The 23536-nt window shown below is 38.2% G+C and overlaps 1 protein-coding gene across 2 annotated transcripts in view; it reads right to left on the minus strand.

The window, feature by feature from the left end:
* Nucleotides 1-23536, minus strand: part of Dennd6a (DENN domain containing 6A) — a 78434-nt gene that overhangs the window by 18204 nt on the left and 36694 nt on the right. For both annotated transcript variants that reach the window (XM_071618902.1, XM_027921562.2), the window contains one exon: nt 23260-23354. In XM_071618902.1, the coding sequence (XP_071475003.1) occupies nt 23260-23354 (95 nt within the window). The remainder of the gene's footprint in view (nt 1-23259; nt 23355-23536) is intronic.

Genomic DNA, 23536 nt, shown 5'->3' on the forward strand with positions numbered 1-23536 from the left:
CTTTCGCTTCACTCCGGGCAGAGAAGCTGAATGTGTAATCAGCAGTGGATTGTAAGTACCTGAGGCAAAGAAAGCTCAGTGCGCCCCGCCTTTTTTTTTTTGAACATTTTTTATATAGGGAGAGTTTGTGGATTGGGATTGTTGGCTGGGCTGCCGTTTCTGTGCCGAAAATCCACTCCGCGGGAGCCGCCATTTGCTCTCTGCTTGCTGTCTTGATGGCTATGTCTACATTGTCCGGCAGCCGCACCTAGAGGTTGGAGCTGGGCTGCGTGCCGAGCCCTGTCCTCCAAAGGCTGGACCGCGACCTTGAGCGCCTGGGTCGCCTGTTCGCCGCTGCACCTTTGGGCAGAGCCTGCTCTGGGGTCGTTCTGCATCCCACTGCGAGGGGACCCGTGCTCCAGAGGAGGGGGCCTGAGAGCCGCGGCGGCAGCCGCTTGGGCCCCGGGGGCCGGGCACCGGCGCAGCTATGGTCGCGGACGAGCGCGGTGCCCCTGAGCATGGCCCCGGGGAAGAGGCGACGGCAGCAGGGTTTAATTTCTAGAAATCTGGACTGGAAACAGAAGCAGCAGTTTGTATAATCCCAAGAACTTGCTTATGCCAGGAAGCTGTAAGGGCAACATGAATATCATTGAGGAGATCTAACATGACAGCGGGCGGGGAGAGATCAAGTCTCTGACCTCTTCAACTGCACGGGCATAGGGAGCTGTAAATTGTATAAATGCTGTTTGCTCAGGATCACCAGGCAATGCTGAGCTGACGTGGATCTGGGGTGTACAGTCTGGGCCCCTCAGAACACACACACCGAGCCCAGATCGGCTGCATTCAAGCTCCGGTTCGCCTGCTTCTCGTGACTCAGCACTAACGATCCCGCTGAAATAACTGGTTGGCCCTTATGAACTTTCAGAGGTAAAAACGAACCGAGCCTTCATAGGCAGTGGCCACAGGATTGAAACGGGGATTGGGAGAGACAGTCAGGACCCACCCGTTGCATTGGTCACCCAGCAAAGGGAACGAACGGTCACCATTTGCATGGGATACCACCTTGGCAGAGAACTGACGTCACGGGCGGAGGAGATAACTGCATTGAAACCAGTGCGACACGGCTCCCAGGAGCAGCAGACCTGGCGTGTAGCCAGCATTGAGGTGAGCATCACAGGTGAGCGTGGCCTGGCTTGAGGAAACACAAGAGAAGGCCCTAGGCACTCAGGATTGGAGACCCGCCCAGTCTGTGAGGAAGAGCTGCTGCACAATGATTGGTTCCCACCTATTGAGAGGAGAAGCTTGACCCAGTGGGCACAGCTCCACCTACTGGAAGAGAAATTAATCGAACTCTATGACTGCATTTATTATTATTATTATTATCATTTTTTTTTCTTTCATTTTCAATTTCTCTTGTTGTTCTTTTTTTAATGTTTTTAATTTTTTTTAATTTTTTAATTTTATTATTATTATTTTTTTTTAATTTTAATTTTCATTATTTTTATTATCATTATTATTTTTGTAAAAAAAAAATTTTTTTCTTTTCTTTCTTTCTTCATTTTCTAACTTTCTTGTGTGTGTTTTGTTTTTGTTTCTTTTGTCTTTTCATTTCCTTTCAATTTTCTTATTCCCCCTTCCTTGAATTCTACATGCCTACTCTCATTCTCTTTAGTGACTTCTTCCCTTCCCTTCTAGTATCTTTCCTCCCAAGCATCAAATAAATTTATAAGAGTAAACAGTAACTCAGCAGTAAAACAGAACAAGAAGTAACATGAGCAGCATAAAAAAGCAAGGAAGAAAAGGAGTACAAACAATGAAGGACAACCTAAATATTCAGGAGGACCTAGAGTCAGCAGAAAAATGGTCATATAAAGAACTCAAGGAATACCTTAGACAGATGGAATGGAACCTTAAAGAGGATACGAGACAGCAAATCCAAACAGTGAAAGAACACTTTGAAAATGAATTACATAAAGAGATAAAAGAAGAAGTTAAGCATCTTTATCAGGAGATAGAGATTATAAAAAAAAAAATCAAACAATAATTCTAGAAATGAAGGAAACGATAAACCAAATTAAAAACACAATTGAGAGTATCACTAACAGAGTGGAGCAAGTAGAAGCCAGAATGTCAGATAATGAAGACAAAATATATCATCTTGAAAAGAGCCTAGCCAACTCAGAAAGGCTGGTTAAAAATCACGAGAGAAACATCCAAGAGATATGGGATAACATAAAAAAACCAAACCTACGAGTCATCGGGATAGAAGAAGGTACAGAGATTCAAACCAAGGGAATGAGTAGCCTGCTGAATGAAATAATTACAGAAAACTTTCCAGAAATAAAAAAGGAAACGGAAATACAAATTGTAGATGCATACAGGACACCGAGCACACAAAATCACAGTAGACCAACGCCAAGACACATTGTTATGAAGATATCCAATATACAGAACAAAGAGAAAATATTAAAAGCTACAAGAGAAAGGAGGCAGATTACATTCAGGGGTAAACCAATAAGGTTAACAACGGATTTTTCATCACAGACGCTGAAAGCGAGAAGATCCTGGAACAACGTATTTCAAACACTGAAAGACAATGGATGCCAACCAAGAATTCTGTATCCAGCAAAATTAAGCTTCAGGTACGACAACGAAATAAAAATCTTTCATGATAAACAAAAGCTAAAAGAATTTGCAGCCAGAAAACCAGCATTGCAAAGCATCTTGAGCAAAACACTACACAAGAAAGAAATGAAAAACAATAACCAAAACCATCAGTGGGAAGTGCCTCTATAAAAACAGAGGGCGGGGGGAAAGCTAACCATGGAGAAACAAACTAAATTAAATTAAAAAAAAAAAAAGAAGAAGATAAATAATCAAACATGGCTGGAAGTACAAATCATATATCAATAGAAACTCTAAACGTTAATGGCTTAAACTCTCCAATAAAGCGACATAGGCTGGTAAAGTGGATTAAAAAAACAAATCCAACAATATGCTGCCTCCAGGAGACACATCTGATTGCAACAGACATACACAGGCTGAAGGTGAAAGGTTGGGAAAAAATATACCACGCACACGGTCCTCGTAAGCAAGCAGGGGTGGCCATCCTCATATCGAATAAAATCGACTTCAAGATTAAGTTAATCAAAAGGGATAAGGAAGGACATTATATACTATTAAAAGGAACCATTCACCAACAAGACATAACAATTATCAATATTTATGCACCAAATAATGGTGCTGCGACGTTCATAAAACAAATTCTCCTCAAGGTTAAGAATCAAATAGACCACAACATAATAATTATGGGTGACTTCAACACACCTCTCTCACCATTTGACAGCTCCTCCAAACAAAAGTTGAATAAAGAAACTATAGAACTCAATATCACAATCAACAACCTAGACTTAACTGACATATATAGAATATATCAACCATCATCAAGTGGATATACTTTTTTCTCAGCAGCACATGGATCCTTCTCAAAAATAGACCATATATTATGCCACAGGGCAACCCTCAGTAAATATACAGGGGTGGAGATAATCCCATGCATTTTATCTTATCATAATGGAATGAAACTGGAAATCAATGATAAAAGAAGGAAGGAAAAATCCTACATCACATGGAAAATGAACAATATGTTACTGAATGATCAATGGGTTACAGAAGACATAAAGGAGGAAATCAAAAAATTCTTAGAGAGAAATGAAAATACAGACACAACATATCGGAATCTATGGGACACAATGAAAGCAGTTTTAAGAGGGAAATTCATCGCCTGGAGGTCATTCCTCAAAAAAAGGAAAAACCAACAAATAAATGAGCTCACACTTCATCTCAAAGCCCTAGAAAAGGAAGAGCAAAACAACAGCAAATGTAGCAGAAGGCAAGAAATAATTAAAATCAGAGCGGAAATCAACGAAACTGAAACAAAAGAAACTATTGAAAAAATTAACAAAACTAAAAGTTGGTTCTTTGAAAAAATAAATAAGATCGACAGACCCTTAGCCATGCTAATGAAGAGAAGAAGAGAGAGAACTCAAATTACTAAAATACGGGATGAAAAAGGCAATATCACAACAGACGCTACAGAAATACAGAAGAAAATTAGAAATTATTTTGAAAACCTGTATTCCAATAAAATAGAAGATAGTGAAGACATCGATAAATTCCTTAAGTCATATGATTTGCCCAGACTGAGTCAGGAGGATACTCACAACTTAAATAGACCAATATCAATAGATGAAATAGAAGAAGCAATCAAAAGACTTCCAACCAAGAAAAGCCCAGGACTGGATGGGTATACAGCGGAGTTTTACAAAACCTTTAAGGAAGAATTAATACCAATACTTTTCAAGCTATTTCAGGAAATAGAAAAAGAGGGAGTACTTCCAAATTCATTCTATGAGGCCAACATCACCCTGATTCCGAAACCAGACAAAGACACCTCAAAGAAAGAAAACTACAGACCAATATCTCTGATGAACCTAGATGAAAAAATCCTCAATAAAATTCTGGCGAATCGGATACAAAGGCACATCAAAAAAATTGTGCACCATGATCAATTAGGATTCATCCCTGGGATGCAAGGATGGTTCAATATACGGAAATCAATAAATGTTATTCACCACATCAATAGACTTAAAGATAAGAACCATATGATCATCTCAATAGACGCAGAAAAAGCATTCGACAAAGTACAGCATCCCTTTATGTTCAAAACATTAGAAAAACTAGGGATAACAGGAACTTACCTCGACATTGTAAAAGCTATCTATGCTAAGCCTCAGGCTAGCATCATTCTCAATGGAGAAAAATTGAAGGCATTCCCCCTAAAATCTGGAACAAGACAGGGATGCCCTCTATCACCACTTCTATTCAATATAGTTCTCGAAACACTGGCCAGAGCAATTAGACAGACGAAAGAAATTAAAGGCATAAAAATAGGAAAGGAAGAACTTAAATTATCACTATTTGCAGATGACATGATTCTATACCTAGAAGACCCAAAAGGGTCTACAAAAAAACTACTAGAACTAATAACTGAATTCAGCAAAGTGGCAGGATATAAAATCAATACGCATACATCAAAGGCATTTCTGTATATCAGCGACAAAACTTCTGAAACGGAAATGAGGAAAAACACTCCATTCACAATATCCTCAAAAAAAAAAAAAAAATACTTGGGAATCAACCTAACAAAAGAGGTGAAGGATTTATACAATGAAAACTACAAAACCCTAAAAAGAGAAGTAGAAGAAGATCTTAGAAGATGGAAAAATATACCCTGTTCATGGATAGGCAGAACTAACATCATCAAAATGGCGATATTACCAAAAGTTCTCTATAGGTTTAATGCAATGCCAATCTGCTGGGAGCCATTAGCCAAGTAGATATGACAATTTCCTTGCCAGCGTACCCCATGTTGCTTAGTGGAAAGACTCATGGAAATAGGACATTTTGCAGTGACATTGCATCTAAGGTGACCTTGCTCAAGGACCAGGGCGGATCTGGGTTTAGGGTGTTTCCAGGTTTAAGGTTATTCCTGCTGGGAATAGGGCGTATCCTGCTGCCTGAGTTCCCCTTGAGTTCTCACGGGATTCAGACAGTATTTTTTGGGAAACAGAAGCCCAGTGGGGGTGGATTTGGGAAGAGAACGTGGATTTCCCCAGAACGTGATTGTAGACGGCTGGTGTGAGTTCGGGAATAAAGAGTTGCTGTTTGAATCTACAAGTTGTGTGGCGGCTCGTGATTTTGTGCCCAGCCAGACTGCGGCATTTGGTGGCCCGTACGGGGAACTTCTGAAACTTGGAGGTAAGTGAAATTGCTCGCCCCTGAGGAAGAGCGAAAGAATGGGTGACCAATTCAAAAAACAGTGCGTTCTTGTTTTGATTTATTTTGATTTTGTTTCAAGCTGCCTATCCCTAGAAATTTCTCAGGTAAACTGGAAAAAATGATTGACTAAAGGTTTGAAGTTTGTCGGCCCTAAGGAAGAGAAAATTGATACAACGATTTTTTATTCCGTTTTTGTTTCATTCAGTTTCGGTTTTGTTTTGTGTTATCTTATTGGGTGGCATTATCATCAAATCAGAGACTCTGCGTCTGATAGAAGAAAAAGTTGGCTCGGATCTACATATTGTAGGGTCGGGCTCCAAATTCCTTAATAGGACACCCATAGCACAAAAGTTGATAACAAAAATCAACAAATGGGACTTACTTAAACTGAGAAGTTTTCTCTCAGCAAGAGAAACAATAAAAGAGGTAAATAGGGAGCCTACATCCTGGGAACAAATTTTTACTCCTCACACTTCAGATAGAGCCCTAATATCCAGAGTATACAAAGAACTCAAAAAATTAAACAATAAGAAAACAAATAACCCAATCAACAAATGGGCCAAAGACCTGAACAGACACTTCTCAGAGGAGGACATACAATCAATCAACAAGTACATGAAAAAATGCTCACCATCTCTAGCAGTCAGAGAAATGCAAATCAAAACCACCCTGAGATACCATCTCACTCCAGTAAGATTGGCAGCCATTATGAAGTCAAACAACAACAAGTGCTGGCGAGGATGTGGGGAAAAGGGTACTCTTGTACATTGCTGGTGGGACTGCAAACTGGTGCAGCCAATCTGGAAAGCAGTATGGAGATTCCTGGGAAAGCTGGGAATGGAACCACCATTTGACCCAGCTATTGCCCTTCTTGGACTTTTCCCTGAAGACCTTAAAAGAGCGTACTACAGGGATACTGCTACATCGATGTTCATAGCAGCACAATTCACAATTGCTAGACTGTGGAACCAACCCAGATGCCCTTCAATAGATGAATGGATAAAAAAAATGTGACATTTATACACCATGGAGTATTACGCAGCACTAAAAAATGACAAAATCATAGAATTTGCAGGGAAATGGATGGCACTAGAGCAGATTATGCTTAGTGAAGCTAGCCAATCCCTAAAAAACAAATACCAAATGTCTTCTTTGATATAATGAGAGCAACTAAGAACAGAGCAGGGAGGAAGAGCAGGAAGAAAAGATTAACATTAAACAGATACACGAGGTGGGATGGAAAGGGAGAGAAAAGGGAAATTGCATGGTAATGGAGGGAGACCCTCATTGTTATATAAAATTACATATAAGAGGTTGTGAGGGGAATGGGAAAATAAACAAGGAGAGATATGAATTACAGTGGATGGGGTAGAGAGAGAAGATGGGAGGGGAGGGAGGGGGGATGGTAGAGGATAGGAAAGGTAGCAGAATACAACAGTTACTAATAGGGCATTATGTAAAAATGTGGATGTGTAACCGATGTGATTCTGCAATCTGTATTTGGGGTAAAATTGGGAGTTCATAACCAACTTGAATCTAATGTATGAAATATGATATGTCAAGAGCTTTATAATGTTTTGAACAACCAATAAAAAAAAACTATAAAAAAAAGAAAAAGAAAAAGAAATTAGTAAAAAACAAACCGAAAAGATGTTAAGTAAATTGTTAGAGGTTCAGACCATGGAGAAAGACATTTTAGATCAAGCAAAAGAGAAGGTCTCTCGAGCTAGTCAAACAGAGGAAGAAAATTTAAAGGAAAAGGGGTTGTTAGGAAAAAGGCCACAACAGGAGGCTGTTACTAACTCCGTTTTATCGCAAGAGGGCGTAATTCAACCAACAGCCCCACCGATGGAGACAGCTGAGTGGCCCTCAAACCCCGTAGTTGATAAATGGGATCCGGAGACAGGACCTCAAAGATTAGCATGCCCTGTACTTGAACAGGTAGGAGGGCAGTGAATTCACCGTGCTTTAGATTTTAAAACAGTGAAGCAGTTAAAGGAGGCTGTAACAACCTATGGTCCCCAAGCTCCCTTCACGGTAAGCATGGTCGAGTCCATTACTAACTTGGACATGACGCCAGCAGATTGGGCTAGCATGTGTAAATCTGTACTAAATGGAGGACAATATTTGTTATGGAAGGTTGCCAATGAGGAATTTTGCGCGGAGACAGCGAGGCGAAATGCAGAAGCCGGTTACCCTCAAAGAAATCTAGATATGTTGTTAGGAAAAGGACCTTATGAGGGTCAACGGCAACAAATTGAATATGATCGTGCTATATATGCACAAATTGCTGCAGACGCAGTTAGGACATGGAAGACTTTACAAGGACATGGAGATTTACAAGGTCAGCTATCTAAGGTAATACAGAGAGCTAATTAACCTTACGCTGACTTTGTAGATAGGCTAATTCAAACGGCTGCCAAAATTTTTGGGGATACAGAACAAGCAATGCCATTAATAAAACAACTGGCTTATGACCAAGCAAATCGTTGCTGCAGAGAGGTTATTAGACCATGGAGACATGAAGATTTAAACACATATATTAAATTATGTAGAGATATTAATGAACAAGGGCAAGTCTTGGCAGCTGCAGTACAACAGGATTTAGATGCCAGGCCAAAAACATGCTATGATTGTGAACAAACAGGACACTTTAAAAGGAATCGCCCCATAGGAGGAGGGTTTAACAAAACTAGGTATCAAAGAAATAGAATACCGGGTATTTGCCCACGATGCCGTAGAGGGAGACATTGGGCTAATGAATGCCGTTCTCAAACCACCATAGAGGGTACTCCCTTATTAAAAAACGGACAAAGACCAGGTATTTATCCACGATATCGTGGAGAAAGGCATCAGGCTCCATTGCCAAGAAACGGACAGGGGGGCCCAATGCTCTGGGGCCCACAACCACAAATCTACGGGGCAGTGGAGGAACCCAGCAACACCATCAGGGTAGTGCCCAGGACACACTGTCCATTAAATCCCTCATCAGACAAACCCGAGGGAGCGCAGGGTTGGACATCTGCACCTCTGCCAGAGCAGTATTAACTCCAGAGATGGGAGTTCAAATCATTCCCACAGGAGTAAAAGGACCTCTTCCCCAAGGAACAGTAGGCTTATTATTGGGACGTAGTTCATCTACATTAAAAGGACTTATGATAAGTCCTGGGGTAATTGATCCCGATTATGTAGGTGAAATAAAAATTATAGCTAGTTCTCCAAGAGGTATATCAGTAATTTCACCTGGAGATAGAATAGCACAGTTGTTAATAATACCCAGCCTACATAATAAATTTCCTAGTCGTAGTGTAGAAAGAGGTTCCAGGGGATTAGGCTCCACAGGTGTAGATTGGGCTATGTTGTCTTTAAATTTAGATTCTCGCCCAATGCTAAAACTAAATATTCAAGGACATGAGTTTAATGGGCTACTGGACACAGGTGCTGACCTTAGCATCATATCTCATCAAGAATGGCTAAAACATTGGCCATTACAACAAGCCACTCAAACGCTTCGAGGCCTAGGAGTGGCGACTAATCCCCATAGAAGTTCTATGATATTAGATTGGAAGGATCCTGAAGGATGTGAAGGAACTATACAGCCATATGTATTAGATCATCTTCCTATAAATTTATGGGGACAAGATGTCCTAGATCAATTAGGTTGGACTTTAACAAATAACATCAATCCTAATGCGCCCACTACTAGGGCTAGACAAGGCTTTAGGAGAGAAAAAAGATTAGGAAAACAAGGGCAAGGTATAGCAGCACCAATACAAATAGATCAAGGAACAGACAGACATGGGTTGGATTTTCAGAAAGGGCCACTGAGACAATCAAAATTACTTGGAAATCAGAAAGACCAGTGTGGGTTCCTCAGTGGCCCCTGACTAAAGAAAAGATACAAGTAGCCCATGATCTGGTCAAACAACAATTAGCGGAAGGACATATACAACCTTCCATATCTCCCTATAATACTCCCATTATTGTCATCAAAAAGAAATCTGGTAAATGGAGATTATTGCAAGATTTAAGAGCCATTAATAATGAGATGGTTATTATGGGACCTGCTCAATCCGGGATTCCTCAATTGTCTGCTTTGCCAAAAACCTGGCATGTTTTAGCTATAGACATTAAAGATTGTTTTTTTTCAATTCCAATTCATCCCGAGGATAGTCCACGTTTTGCATTTACTATCCTTGCATTAAATCATGAAGGTCCTGATCAGAGATATGAATGGAAAGTACTCCCTCAAGGGATGGCTAACAGTCCAACTATGTGTCAAATATATGTTAACAAAGCAATCCAGCCACTTAGAAATCAAAATCCTGAACTACAAATATTTCACTATATGGATGATGTATTATTGGCACATAAAGATAAAAACATATTGCTGGAATGTTATGCCACACTTACAAACTTATTAAAAAATTATAATCTAGAGATAGCAATAGACAAAGTACAATTAAATTTTCCAATTAATTATTTAGGAGTTCTATTATCCTCAACCATGGTCCGTCCACCAAAAATTCAAATACGAGTAGATCAACTCAAATCACTTAACGACTTTCAAAAGTTATTGGGGGGCTGGGGATGTGGCTCAAGCGGTAGCGCGCTCGCCTGGCATGTGTGCGGCCCGGGTTCGATCCTCAGCACCACATACAAACAAAGATGTTGTGTCCGCCGAGAACTAAAAAATAAATATTAAAAATTCTCTCTCTCTCTCTCTCTCTCTCTCCCCCTCTCTCCCTCCCTCCCTCTCTCACTCTATCTTTAAAAAAAAAAAAAAAAAAAAAAAAAGTTATTGGGAGACATAAATTGGATAAGGCCTTATCTAGGCATACCAACAGGAGAGTTGGGACCTTTATTTGATATCCTAAAAGGTCCATCAGATCCAAATTCACCCCGCATGTTAATGCCTGAAGCAAGAAAGGCATTAAAAATTATTGAAACATATATGGAAAATATACATTTGGATAGAATTGATATAAGTTTGCCTTTATTATTTATTGTACTACCAACAAAAAATATTCCTACAGGAGTATTTTGGCAAGAAGGTCCATTATTGTGGATACATTTATCTTATTCTCCTAACACTATTCTTACTAGGTATCCTGAGGCTGTAGGACAATTAATACTCAAAGGAATAAAAGCAGCGAAGGGAGTATTTGGAATTTCTCCCAATAAAATTATTACTCCATATACTATGGATCAAATTGATGAGTTAGCTAATGAGTTAAATACTTGGGCAATAATTATGTGTAAATCTAATGTTTCATTTGATAATCATTTACCATCTAATCCTTTGTTGTCTTTTTGGTCTAAGCATCCTGTAGTTTTTCCTAAAATGACAAGAAAAACACCTATCATGAATGCTCCAAATATATTCACTGATGGGTCAAATAATGGTACAGCAGCAGTAGTTACCCCTGATCAAACTTTCACATTTTTAGTACCCAAACAATCAGCTCAAAAGGTAGAGCTTAATGCAGTTTTACAAGCTTTTGTGATGTTTAAAGATTCTGTATTTAATTCATTCTCTGATAGTCAGTATATAGTTAATGCTATAGTATCTCTTGAAGATGCTGGTAGGATTTCCCCTTCTTCTACTGTTTTCTCTTTGTTTTCCACTATACAAAGTCTAATCTGGGACAGAAAAGATCCATTCTTTATAGGACATATTAGGGCACATACAGGATTGCCTGGAGCCCTTAGTTTAGGCAATGATTTAGCAGATAAAACTATACATGACATACATATTTTCTCTACATTTGAAGAAGCTACAAATTTTCATAAAAGGTTCCATGTTAATGCTAATACTTTACAAAAGCGTTTTAAAATAATTAAGGAACAAGCCAGACACATAATAAAACAATGTCAAAATTGTGTGACATTTTTACCACAAGTTAATCTTGGAGTCAATCCTAGAGGACTGATACCTAACCATATTTGGCAGATGGACGTCACACACTTGCCACAATTTGGAAAATTAAAATATTTACACGTTACAGTTGATACTTCTTCTGGATTTTTGATGGGCTCCCTTCATGCCGGAGAAAAAACTAAAGAAGTTATAGTTCATTGCTTACAAAATTTTGCCACTGTGGGCGTTCCTAAACAGTTAAAAACAGATAATGGTCCTGGTTATACTTCTACCTCTTTTAAACAATTTTGCTCATCATTTGGCATTACTCATATAACAGGAATCCCATACAATCCTCAGGGACAAGGCATAGTTGAAAGAGCTCATCAAACTATTAAAATGTACTTATTAAAGCAAAAAGAGGGAATTGGAAGGGGGTATATATCCCCCAAAGATAAACTTAAAATAACGCTTTTTACTCTAAACTTTTTAAATTTGGATTCATGAGGACTTAGTGCTGCAGAAAGGCATATGTATCCAAAAAAATGTACATAAGCCTAAAGTACTTTGGAAAGATATTCTAACAGGACAATGGAAAGGTCCTGACCCAGTGATTGTCTGGAGTTGGGGCTCTGCTTGTGTTTTTCCACAGGGAGAACAGCAGCCGATTTGGATTCCAGAGAGATTAACTAAAGCAATTTCTACAGTCCAAAAAGAAGATGATTTGACTTAAATCCATAACAGCTGATATCCAGAACTCCAGCTTGGCCATTCTTATATCTGCGACAGTGATTAACCAAGATGCTTTTTTCAATATTTATTTTATTATTGCATTTTCCCACATCACAAAGTTCTATTTTATTTTTTGAGCTCATACAAACCTAGGTTAATGTTTTTCTGATCAGTTTTATTTTTTGACTGTGGAGTTTTTAAACATTGCAATGGAGATTTCACCTAGGTAAAGCTACAAGGCCTTTACTATTTTCTTATGTGTTGTACGTTTGTGTGCACTCTTGTGTTTTGTGTTGTATGTCTGTATGTGCGTATGTCCATATTTCTTATATGAGGAGCGCTCATGAAAAAATGGATCCGAATTATTATTATTTTTTATTCACGTGATTTAAATGGTTTAATTTAAATTAGGTAAACAGCTGTTAAGGATTGTTTTTAAAGGTGGTTAACAGATCTGTTTGTCTACTAATTTAAATTAGGTAAACAGCTGTTAAGAATTGTTTTTAAAGTAGGTTAACAGATCTGTTTGTTTACTTTCACCTTTCCTTTTCATTATATTTAATAATTCTTTTCAGGATAATGTCTCTTTAGCATCATTGCCAGAATTCCTATCTTCATTCCACTGCCGGTGAAGACAAAGATAAAACCAAACTACAGCTTCTATGATAGCTATCACAGTAAACTGTATAAACTGATGCATCAATGAATTTAACTCAACAAGTAATGCTCAATCAAGGAGTCAACTTACTTTGGGAGGAAACGGATTTTGGGAGGAAATGGACATATTGATAGATTCTTCCGCTTTGAACTGCTTGCAGAACGTGCCTGGACTATGTAACTATCGTTTGGTGCAGTGAATTGTGGTACTGCTGGCATATCTTTGCTGATGGTGTCACCAGTGATGCAATTTTTATTTCCTTGCCAGCGCACCCCATGTTAATTGTGGTAGTGCTGGCATATCTTTGCTGATGGTGTCACCAGTGATGCAATTTTTCCCAAGGAGCCGTCAATTGGCTTGGTGTCGTGGCATTTCTGTATCCTCCTCCCTTCTGCTAGTGATGGTCTAAAATTTGGGGGCCAATGGCTATATGCTGGACCGGTAGTCAGTGACGGGTATGATCCAATTGCAGTGGTATCAACCTAAGACTGGAGGCTGACGCCTAAAGGTCAGTTTTCCGATGACGGGTAAGAACCATATGTTGAATTGGACAACCTACAAGGCACGGTCCTTAAGCCACATTAACCTCACACCCCCACTGGCACCAAGGCCAAATTTGGGGGCCAACAGAGGTGAGGCAAAGAACCTCACCCCCCCACTGGTGCATAGACCTATCCACAAGTATGGCTGTATGCTGGACCGGTAGTCAGTGACGGGTATGATCCAATTGCAGTGGTATCAACCTAAGACAGGAGGCTGACGCCTAAAGGTCAGTTTTTCCCATGACGGGTAAGAACCATATGTTGAATTGGACAACCTACCAGGCACGGTCCTTAAGCCACATTGCTTGTTGTTTAATTAATCAGAAGGGGGGAGATGCTGGGAGCCATTAGCCAAGTAGGTATGACAATTTCCTTGCCAGCGTACCCCATGTTGCTTACTGGAAGGACTCGTGGAAATAGGACATTTTGCAGTGACATTGCATCTAAGGTGACCTTGCTCAAGGACCAGGGCGGATACGGGTTTAGGGTGTTTCCAGGTTTAAGGTTATTCCTGCTGGGAATAGGGCGTATCCTGCTGCCTGAGTTCCCCTTGAGTTCTCACGGGATTCAGACAGTATTTTTGGGGAGACAGAAGCCCAGTGGGGGTGGATTTGGGCAGAGAACGTGGATTTCCCCAGAACGTGATTGTAGACGGCTGGTGTGAGTTCGGGAATAAAGAGTTGCTGTTTGAATCTACAAGCTGTGTGGTGGCTCGTGATTTTGTGCCCAGCCAGACTGTGGCACCAATCAAAATCCCAATGGCATTTCTTGTAGAAACAGATAAAGCAATCATGAAATTCATATGGAAAAATGAAAGACCCAGAATAGCAAAAGCAATTCTAAGCAGGAAGTGTGAATCAGGTGGTATAGCAATACCGGATTTAAAACTATATTACAGAGCAATAGTAACAAAAACAGCATGGTACTGGTACCAAAACAGGCGGGTGGACCAATGGTACAGAATAGAGGACACAGAAACCAATCCACAAAACTACAACTACCTTATATTTGATAAAGGGGCTAAAAGCATGCAATGGAGGAAGGATAGCATCTTCAACAAATGGTGTTGGGCAAACTGGAAATCCATATGCAACAAAATGAAACTGAATCCCCTCCTCTCGCCATGCACAAAAGTTAACTCAAAGTGGATCAAGGAGCTAGATATCAAATCAGAGACTCTGTGCTGATAGAAGAAAAAGTTGGCTCCGATCTACATATTGTGGGATCGGGCTCCAAATTCCTTAATAGGACACCCATAGCACAAAAGTTAATAACAAGAATCAACAAATGGGACTTACTTAAACTGAAAAGTTTTTTCTCAGCAAGAGAAACAATCAGAGAGGTAAATAGGGAGCCTACATCATGGGAACAAATTTTTACTCCTCACACTTCAGATAGAGCCCTAATATCCAGAGTATACAAAGAACTCAAAAAATTAAACAATAAGAAAACAAATAACCCAATCAACAAATGGGCCAAAGACCTGAACAGACACTTCTCAGAGGAGGACACACAATCAATCAACAAGTACATGAAAAAATGCTCACCAACACTAGCAGTCAGAGAAATGCAAATCAAAACCACCCTAAGATACCATCTCACTCCAGGAAGATTGGCAGCCATTATGAAGTCAAACAACAACAAGTGCTGGCGAGGATGTGGAGAAAAGGGTACTCTTGTACATTGCTGGTGGGACTGCAAATTGGTGTGGCCAGTTTGGAAAGCAGTATGGAGATTCCTGGGAAAGCTGGGAATGGAACCACCATTTGACCCAGCTATTGCCCTTCTCGAACTATTCCCTGAAGACCTTAAAAGAGCGTACTACAGGGATACTGCTACATCAATGTTCATAGCAGCACAATTCACAATTGCTAGACTGTGGAACCAACCCAGATGCCCTTCAATAGATGAATGGATAAAAAAAATGTGGCATTTATACACAATGGAGTATTATACAGCACTAAAAAATGACAAAATCATGGAATTTGCAGGGAAATGGATGGCACTAGAGCAGATTATACTTAGTGAAGCTAGCCAATCCCTAAAAAACAAATACCAAATGTCTTCTTTGATATAATGAGAGCAACTAAGAACAAAGCAGGGAGGAAGAGCAGGAAGAAAAGATTAACATTAAACAGATACATGAGGTGGGAGGGAAAGGGAGAGAAAAGGGAAACTGCATGGTAATGGAGGGAGACCCGCATGGTTATACAAAATTACATATAAGAGGTTGTGAGGGGAATGGGAAAATAAACAAGGAGAGAAATTAATTACAGTAGATGGGGTAGAGAGAGAAGATGGGAGGGAAGGGGAGGGGAGATAGTAGAGGATAGGAAAGGTAGCAGAATACAACAGTTACTAATAGGGCATTATGTAAAAATGTGGATGTGTAACCGATGTGATTCTGCAATCTGTATTTGGGGTAAAATTGGGAGTTCAAAACCCACTTGAATCAAATGTATGAAATATGATATGTCAAGAGCTTTGTAATGTTTTGAACAACCAATAAAAAAAAATTAAAAATAAATTAATTTTAAATTTTTTATTTGTTAATACTTTGATTTATTTTACATTATGTTTGCCCCCTTTCTTTTCTATTCCTGTTGATGTTGTGGTTGTTGCTTGGTTTTTCCTTTTTTTGGTACCGGGGATTGAACTCAAGGGTACTTAACCACTGAGCCACATCCTCAGTCCCTTTTTTTTTTTTGGAAACAGGGTTTAATTAAGTTACTTAGGGCCTTGCAAACTTGCTGAGGCTGGCCTTGAACTAGCAATCCTCCTGCCCTAGCCCTTTGAGCCACTGAAATTATAGGTGTGTGCCACCATGTCCAGCTACTTTATCCATTTTTTTGGTTTAATATTTTGTTGTTGTCTGTTTTCTTCTTTCTACGCCATGCTTGGGATAGGGTTTTGCCAATAGGGGTTGTAATATTACTGAGTTCTACTCTCAGCCCAGCTCAGAAAAATTTCATCTTACTCCAGCCAGAACCTAGTCCCAGTTGGACCCTGGTGCATAATTCACCTTAAAGAATAGAGAAATAAAAACCCCTCAGGTGTCATAAGGCAATATGGCACCTCTTAAAGTTCATAACTCTCTAGTAAGCAATTCCAAAGATGCTCAAGTGGATGAAATGCCATACATAAAAATTCATAAGAATCAATTTTTTTAAAAGCTCAGTGAATTCCAAGAGGATACAAATAAGACAATGCAGGAGATAAAGGAGCAATTTTTTAAAAACAGTCAAACAGAAATCTTGGAAATAAAGTTTAGATTAAAAACTTAGTAGAAACCATCACCAATAGACTAGATCAAGAGGAAGAGAGTTATCACATCTCAAAGATAATTTCTCTAGGAATTATCATATTCAGACAGCAAAAAAAAAAAAAGGAAAAAAATAAGAAAGAATGAATAAAACAGAAAAGATCTCTGTGACACCTATTTGGAATAGACAAGAGAAGGCTACATGCTGAAGGTATAGAAAACCTATTCAGCACCAGCCATGATGGCACTTGTCTATAATCCCAGCTACTTGAGAACCTCAGGCAGGAAGATCCCAAGGTCAAGACCAGTCTGGACAACCTAGTGAGATCCTGTCTCAAAGTAAAAGGTACTAGGTACACAGTTAAGTGATAGAGTATTCATCTAACACACACTAGGCCCTTGGTTCAATCTACTACCCTCTGTGGGAAGCCATTCTCACACGTGATTGGGCACCTCCCTGATTGGGTGTGACGTGTTCTGGCCAAACTGTGTCGGAGCTAATCCCCACCCTCTCCAGGTGCGAGAGCCTGTCTATGTGGGGGTGTGACTGACCATTGACCCTGAGACCAATCACTGACCCGGACCATGGAATGCTGCCCCCCTCGACCTTCATTGGATGGAATTTTCCCCTGAATTTCTTGTTCCCCAATAAAAGGCCACTCCCTGGCGTGCTCGCTCTCTCTCTCTCTCTCTCCTGCTAGTTCTGAGTAAGCCTTGCTGCCCCACCAGGTGGTTCGAGGTGAAAGCCAGAGGGGAGAATCATCTCGGACCTGGTCATAGAAAAAGGTAATTGAGTCTGTTTGTTTATTTCGAACTCACTAGTTAACTTCTATGCTACGAACCTCTTGAATGAAACCAGCGTGCTGGTCATGCGGTGGAACCCTCCCCCCAAAAAAGACAAAGATAAATAGGAAAACTTATTTAGTGACATTACAGCAAAAACTTTCCAAATGTAGGGAAACACATGGACATTCAGAGGAATTTAGAACCCCAAATAGACACAACCAGAAAAGAATCTTTCAATGATGTATTATAAATTCCCAACAGTATAGAATAAAGAAAGAAGATTAACAGTTGCAAGAGGCTGGGTGTGGTGGTACATGCCTGTATTCCAAGTGACTCAGGAGGCTGATGAAAGAGAATCACAAATTTGAGGCCAGCCTCAGGCAACTTAGCAAGATCCTGTATCAAAAGAAAAAATAAAAGAGCCAGGGTTTTATGCTCAGTGGTAGTGTGCTCCTAGGCTCAATCTCCAGTATAACCAAACAAAAACAAATTGCAAGAGAGAAGCACCAGGTCACAACTAAAGGTAAACCCATCAGAGTAACAGAATATTTCTCAGAAGAAACTCTAAAGCCCAGGAGAACACGGAAAGATTATTTCAAGTCCTGAAAGAAAATCACTGCCAGTCTAGGGTACAATACTCAACAAAGTTTTCCTTCAGAATCTAGGAGAAATAAAGACCTGCTATGATAAGCATAAACTAAGGAAATTAATGGCCAGTATTAACAAGCATCACAGAAGATACTTACTGATTTGATTAAAAACAGAACTCAACAATATGATGTCTGCAAGAAAATCACATCACTGTCGAAGACATACAGATGGAAGAGATGAAAAAATGTTATTCTGAGCAAATGGAATCCATAAGCAAACAGGAGTAGCTATACTTGCAACATACAAGAGAGACTTTAAGCCCAAATCAGAAGAGACAAAGAAGGTCATTACATAATGATAAAGGTAACAAATCATCAAGAAGATATGATTGTAAATATAATGAACTGAATATAATAGTACCCAATTTTATAAAATAAACATTATTGGACATAAAGGGAGAGATAGAGTCCAATACAATAATAGTGGGTGGCTTCAATATCCTATTCTCACAAACAGATAGAGCATATGGACAAAAAATCAACAATGAAAGATGAGAGTTAAACAGATCAAACAGACTTAACAGACGCACACAGAATATTCCATCCAGGGGCTGAGGCGGAGGCTCAGCGGTAGCGCACTTGTCTGGCATGCGTAAGGCACTGAGTTAGATTCTCAAATAAACAAAATAAAATGAATAAATAAAGGTCTACCAATAACTTAAAAATATCTATATAAAAAAGAGAATATTCCATCCAACAGCTGCAGGACACACATTCTTTTCATCAGCACATGGATCTTTTCCAAAACAAATATCAGGCCATAAAGTAAGTCTTAATAAATTCAAAATATGAAATAATCTTATCAAATTATAATAGAATGAAACTAGAAATTAACAGCAAGAGAAAACTACAGAAATTATACAATCCATGGAGACTGAAAATTACACTCTTGAACAAACAGTAGGTGCTGAAGAAATTGTAAGGGGATTAAAATATTCATAGACTTGAATGAAAAGAAACACAACATACTGGAATCTATGGGTTACAGTGAAAGCCATACTAAGAGGAAAGTTTATAGCTATGATTGCCTAAATAACCTACTGATATATCTTAAGGTCTTAGAAAAATAAGAACAAACTAAACCCAAAATCAATAGAGGAAAACATAATAAATATCAAGGTAGAAATAAATGAAATATACACTAATATTAAAGACTATATAATATAAAGGATCAATGCAACAGTTGGTTCTTTAAAAAGACAAAATTGACAAACCCTCCACTAACTAATCAAAAAGAGAAAACACAAATAAACAAAATTGAAAATGAAAAAGGGGATATTACAAAAGATACCACCAAAATTCATAGCATCATTAGCGAACTGGAAAATCTAGAAGAAATGGATTTCTTAACACATATGACTTAACAAATTTGAACCAAGAGGATATAAAAAACATAAAGATATCGTTAACAAGCAGTAAAATTGAGGCAGTAATAAAAAGTCTCTCAACAAAGAAAAGTCAAGGACTGGAGAGATTCACTGCTGAATTTTACCAGACATTTAAAGAAGAACTAATACCAATGTACCTCAATCTATTTTATTTAAAAAACAACAACAACAAATATAGACCAACATTCTTGATAAACACAGACGCAAAAATTCTCAATAGATATTTGCAAACTGAATTCCAAAGTACATTTAAAAAGTTCATACAAAATGGACATGGTGATGCACATCTGTAATCCCAGTGGCTCAGGAAGCTGAGGCAGGAGGATCATGAACTCAAGGCCAGCCTCAGCAACTTAGCAAGGCCTTAAGCAACTTAGTGAGACTCTGTCTCAAAATAAAGTACAAAATAAGAGTTGGTGATGTGGCTCAAAGGTTAAGCATCCCTGGGTTCAATCCCTGGTACCAAAAAAATATTAAGTTGGTTTCATTTCAAAGATGCAAGGATGGCTCAACATATGCAAATCAATGAATGTAATAAAAGCCATGTGCAGTGACACACACCTGTAATCTTAGCTACTCAGAAGCCTCAAGCAGAAGGATCACAAATTCCTGGCCAGCCTGAGCAATTTAGTGAGACTCTGTCTCAAAATAAGAAAGGTTGAGTATGTAGAGAATCCCTGGATAAAATGCTCATTACTGCAATAAATAAGTAAATTAGATAAACATAATATACCACATAAATAGAATCAAGGATAAAAACTACATGATCAACTCAATAAATTCAGAAAAAGCCTCTGATAAAATCCTATATCACTGCATGATAAAAGCCTTGAATAAATTTAGGTGTAGAAAGATTATACTACAAATTAATGAAGGTTATATACAACAATCTCACAGCCAACATCATAATGAAAGGGGAAAGAGAATGCATTTCCTCTAAAATCAAGGATGAGACAAAGGTATCCACTCTCAGCACTCTTGCTCAATATAGTACGTGAAATTGTAGCCAGAATAATTAGGTAAGAGAAAAAAAAAAGGATACAAATAGTAAAAGTAGAAGCCAAATTATCCCTGAATGCAGATGATGATTCCACACTTACAAAACCCTAAAGACTCTATCAAAAGACTCTGAAATTTTAAAAACAATTTGAGTGAAGTAGCACAAGACAAAATCAACATACAAAAATCAGTAGTTTTTTCATACACCAATAATAAACTAGCTGACAAAGAATTGGGAAAATAATCCATTCACAACAATATCAAAAGAAAAATAAACACAAAAATTCCCTAGAAATAAATCCAAACAAGGAGGTGAAAGATCTTTACAATGAAAAATTACAAAACCCTGAAGAAGGAAACTGAAGAAGATGCTAATAGAGTGGGGGGGGGGGGAACCTCCCCAGGGATTGGGAGAAATAATACTGTCAAAATGATCATACTAGGGGCTGGGGTTATGGCTCAGTGATAGAGCACTCGCCTCGCACGTGCAAGGCCCTGGGTTCGATCCTCAGCACCACATAAAAAATAAATAAATAAGTAAAGTTACTAAAAAAATACTTTAAAAAATGATCATATTACTGAAAGTGATATATAGATTCAATGCAATCCCCATCAAAATATCAATGCCATTCTTCACAGAACTAGGGGAAAAAAAAAAAAAAAACCCTAACCTAAGATTCATATGGAAGGATTAAAGACCCTGAATAGCCAAAGCCATCCTAAGCAAAAAGAGCAATACTGGAAGCATCATAATACCCAATTTCAAAATATACTACAGATCCCCAGTAACAAAAACAGCATGGTACTGGCATAAAAATATACACAGACCAAGAAATAAACCCATATATCTACAGCCAACTGATTCTTAACAAGGGTACTAAAAGCATACACTTGAGAAAAGACAGCCTCTTCAACAAATGGTGCAGGGAAAACTACCACATGTAGAGGACTAAAACTTGATCCCTATTTTTCACCCCTTGAGTTTAAAAAAAATCAACTCAAGATGGATCAAAGATCTATAACTTTGAAACTAGTACAGGAAGATATAGGGAAATACTTTTAAGATAGGCACAGGCAATGATTTCCTGAACAGAACTTCAGTAGTTCAGGAAATAAAAGCAAGATTGACAAATGGAATTAGATTAAATTAAAAAGCTTGTGCACAACAAGGAAACAATCAACAAAGTAAAGAAACAATTTACAGAATGGGAGAAAATTTTTTCCAGCTGTGTACCACACAGAGGATTAATATCTAGAATACCTAAGAACTTAAATTGTCTCGGGCTGGGGATGTGGCTCAAGCGGTAGCGCGCTCGCCTGGCATGCGTGCAGCCCGTGTTCGATCCTCAGCACCACATACAAAGATGTTGTGTCCGCAGAGAACTAAAAAATAAATATTAAAAAAATTCTCTCTCTCTCTCTCTCTCTCTTAAAAAAAAAAAAAAACTTAAAACAGTCTCAACAATAAAATTACAAGTAATCCAATCAAAAGAGCAAAAGTTCTTAGCAATTTCTCAAAAGAAGTACAAATGGCATATGTATATGAAAATATATACATATATTTCATATAAATGAAAAATTTTCAACATCTTTAAACATCAAGGAAATGCAAATCAAAATTACACTCAGAATCAATCTAACCCCAATCAGAATGGCTACAACCAATAATAATAATAATAATAATAATGACAACAATAATAACAATGATGATAACAAATGCTGATGAGGATATGGAGAAATAAGACAATGTGTGAAGGTAAATTAGTACAGTCACTATGGAAAACAGTATGGAGTTTCCTCAAAAATAAAAAAAATCTAAAAATAGAATTACCATATGATGCAGCCATTATCACTCTTGGATACTTATCCAAAAGCAATGAGGTCAACCTTCAAAAGAGGTATCTGCATACTCATATTTATTGCAGCAGTATTCACAATAGCTGGGATACCCAATCAGTCTAGACGCCCATCAACAGATGAAAGAATAAAGAAAATAAGGCATATATACACAATGAACAATTATTCAACCACAATGAATGAAACTATGTCATCTGCAGGAAGATGACTGGAACTGGAATACATCACATTAAGTGAAATAAGTCAGACACAGAAAGACAATTATTGCACATTTACTCTCATATGTCCAATAGAAAAGGAAAAAAAAAAAAAAAAGATGACCCAAAAGTAGAAGAATGACTATTAAAGAAGGGAAAAAAATGGCTGTGGAGAGAATGGAGAGAGAAATAGAAAAGAGAAAATAGATGGGAAGGTGAACATGATCAAAGCATGACATACACATGTATGGGAATGTCACAGTGAAACCCATTAATTTGTATAATTAATAAGCATTAATAATTATAATTTAAAAAAATTTTCCTGAAAAAAAGAACCCACATATTTTATTGGGAACTTAACATTCTTCCCCAAAGGCTTTTATTTAGGATGCCTTAAAGAAAGCTCCAACAATATACAAAGTAACCAAGGAATGAAAACAAAAGGGAAGAAATAAACCTGCTTAGCCACATTACACACTAAGAATAGAATACCAAGTTTATACTTTACCTGCAGGCTTAAGGTCTCCTATTCGAATAATGTGTGGCCAATGCTGGAGTGTTTTAGCAAAAAAAGGGTTGGTTACTCCTAATATGACTGAGGGCCTATATAAAAATAAAATAAAACAAAATTTAAAAAGGTAAGAAAAATATGAATGTTAAACCAATGAAAAAAAATTTATAATTTCCTTTGAGTGAACAATATATAGATATCTTTTCCTTTACTTAATTTATTAATATCAACTACATGCCAGGCAACATATTTAGTACTTTAAATATAGATTAAA

This window comes from Marmota flaviventris, chromosome 1, assembly GCF_047511675.1.
Source record: "Marmota flaviventris isolate mMarFla1 chromosome 1, mMarFla1.hap1, whole genome shotgun sequence".
Taxonomy (NCBI): domain Eukaryota; kingdom Metazoa; phylum Chordata; class Mammalia; order Rodentia; family Sciuridae; genus Marmota; species Marmota flaviventris.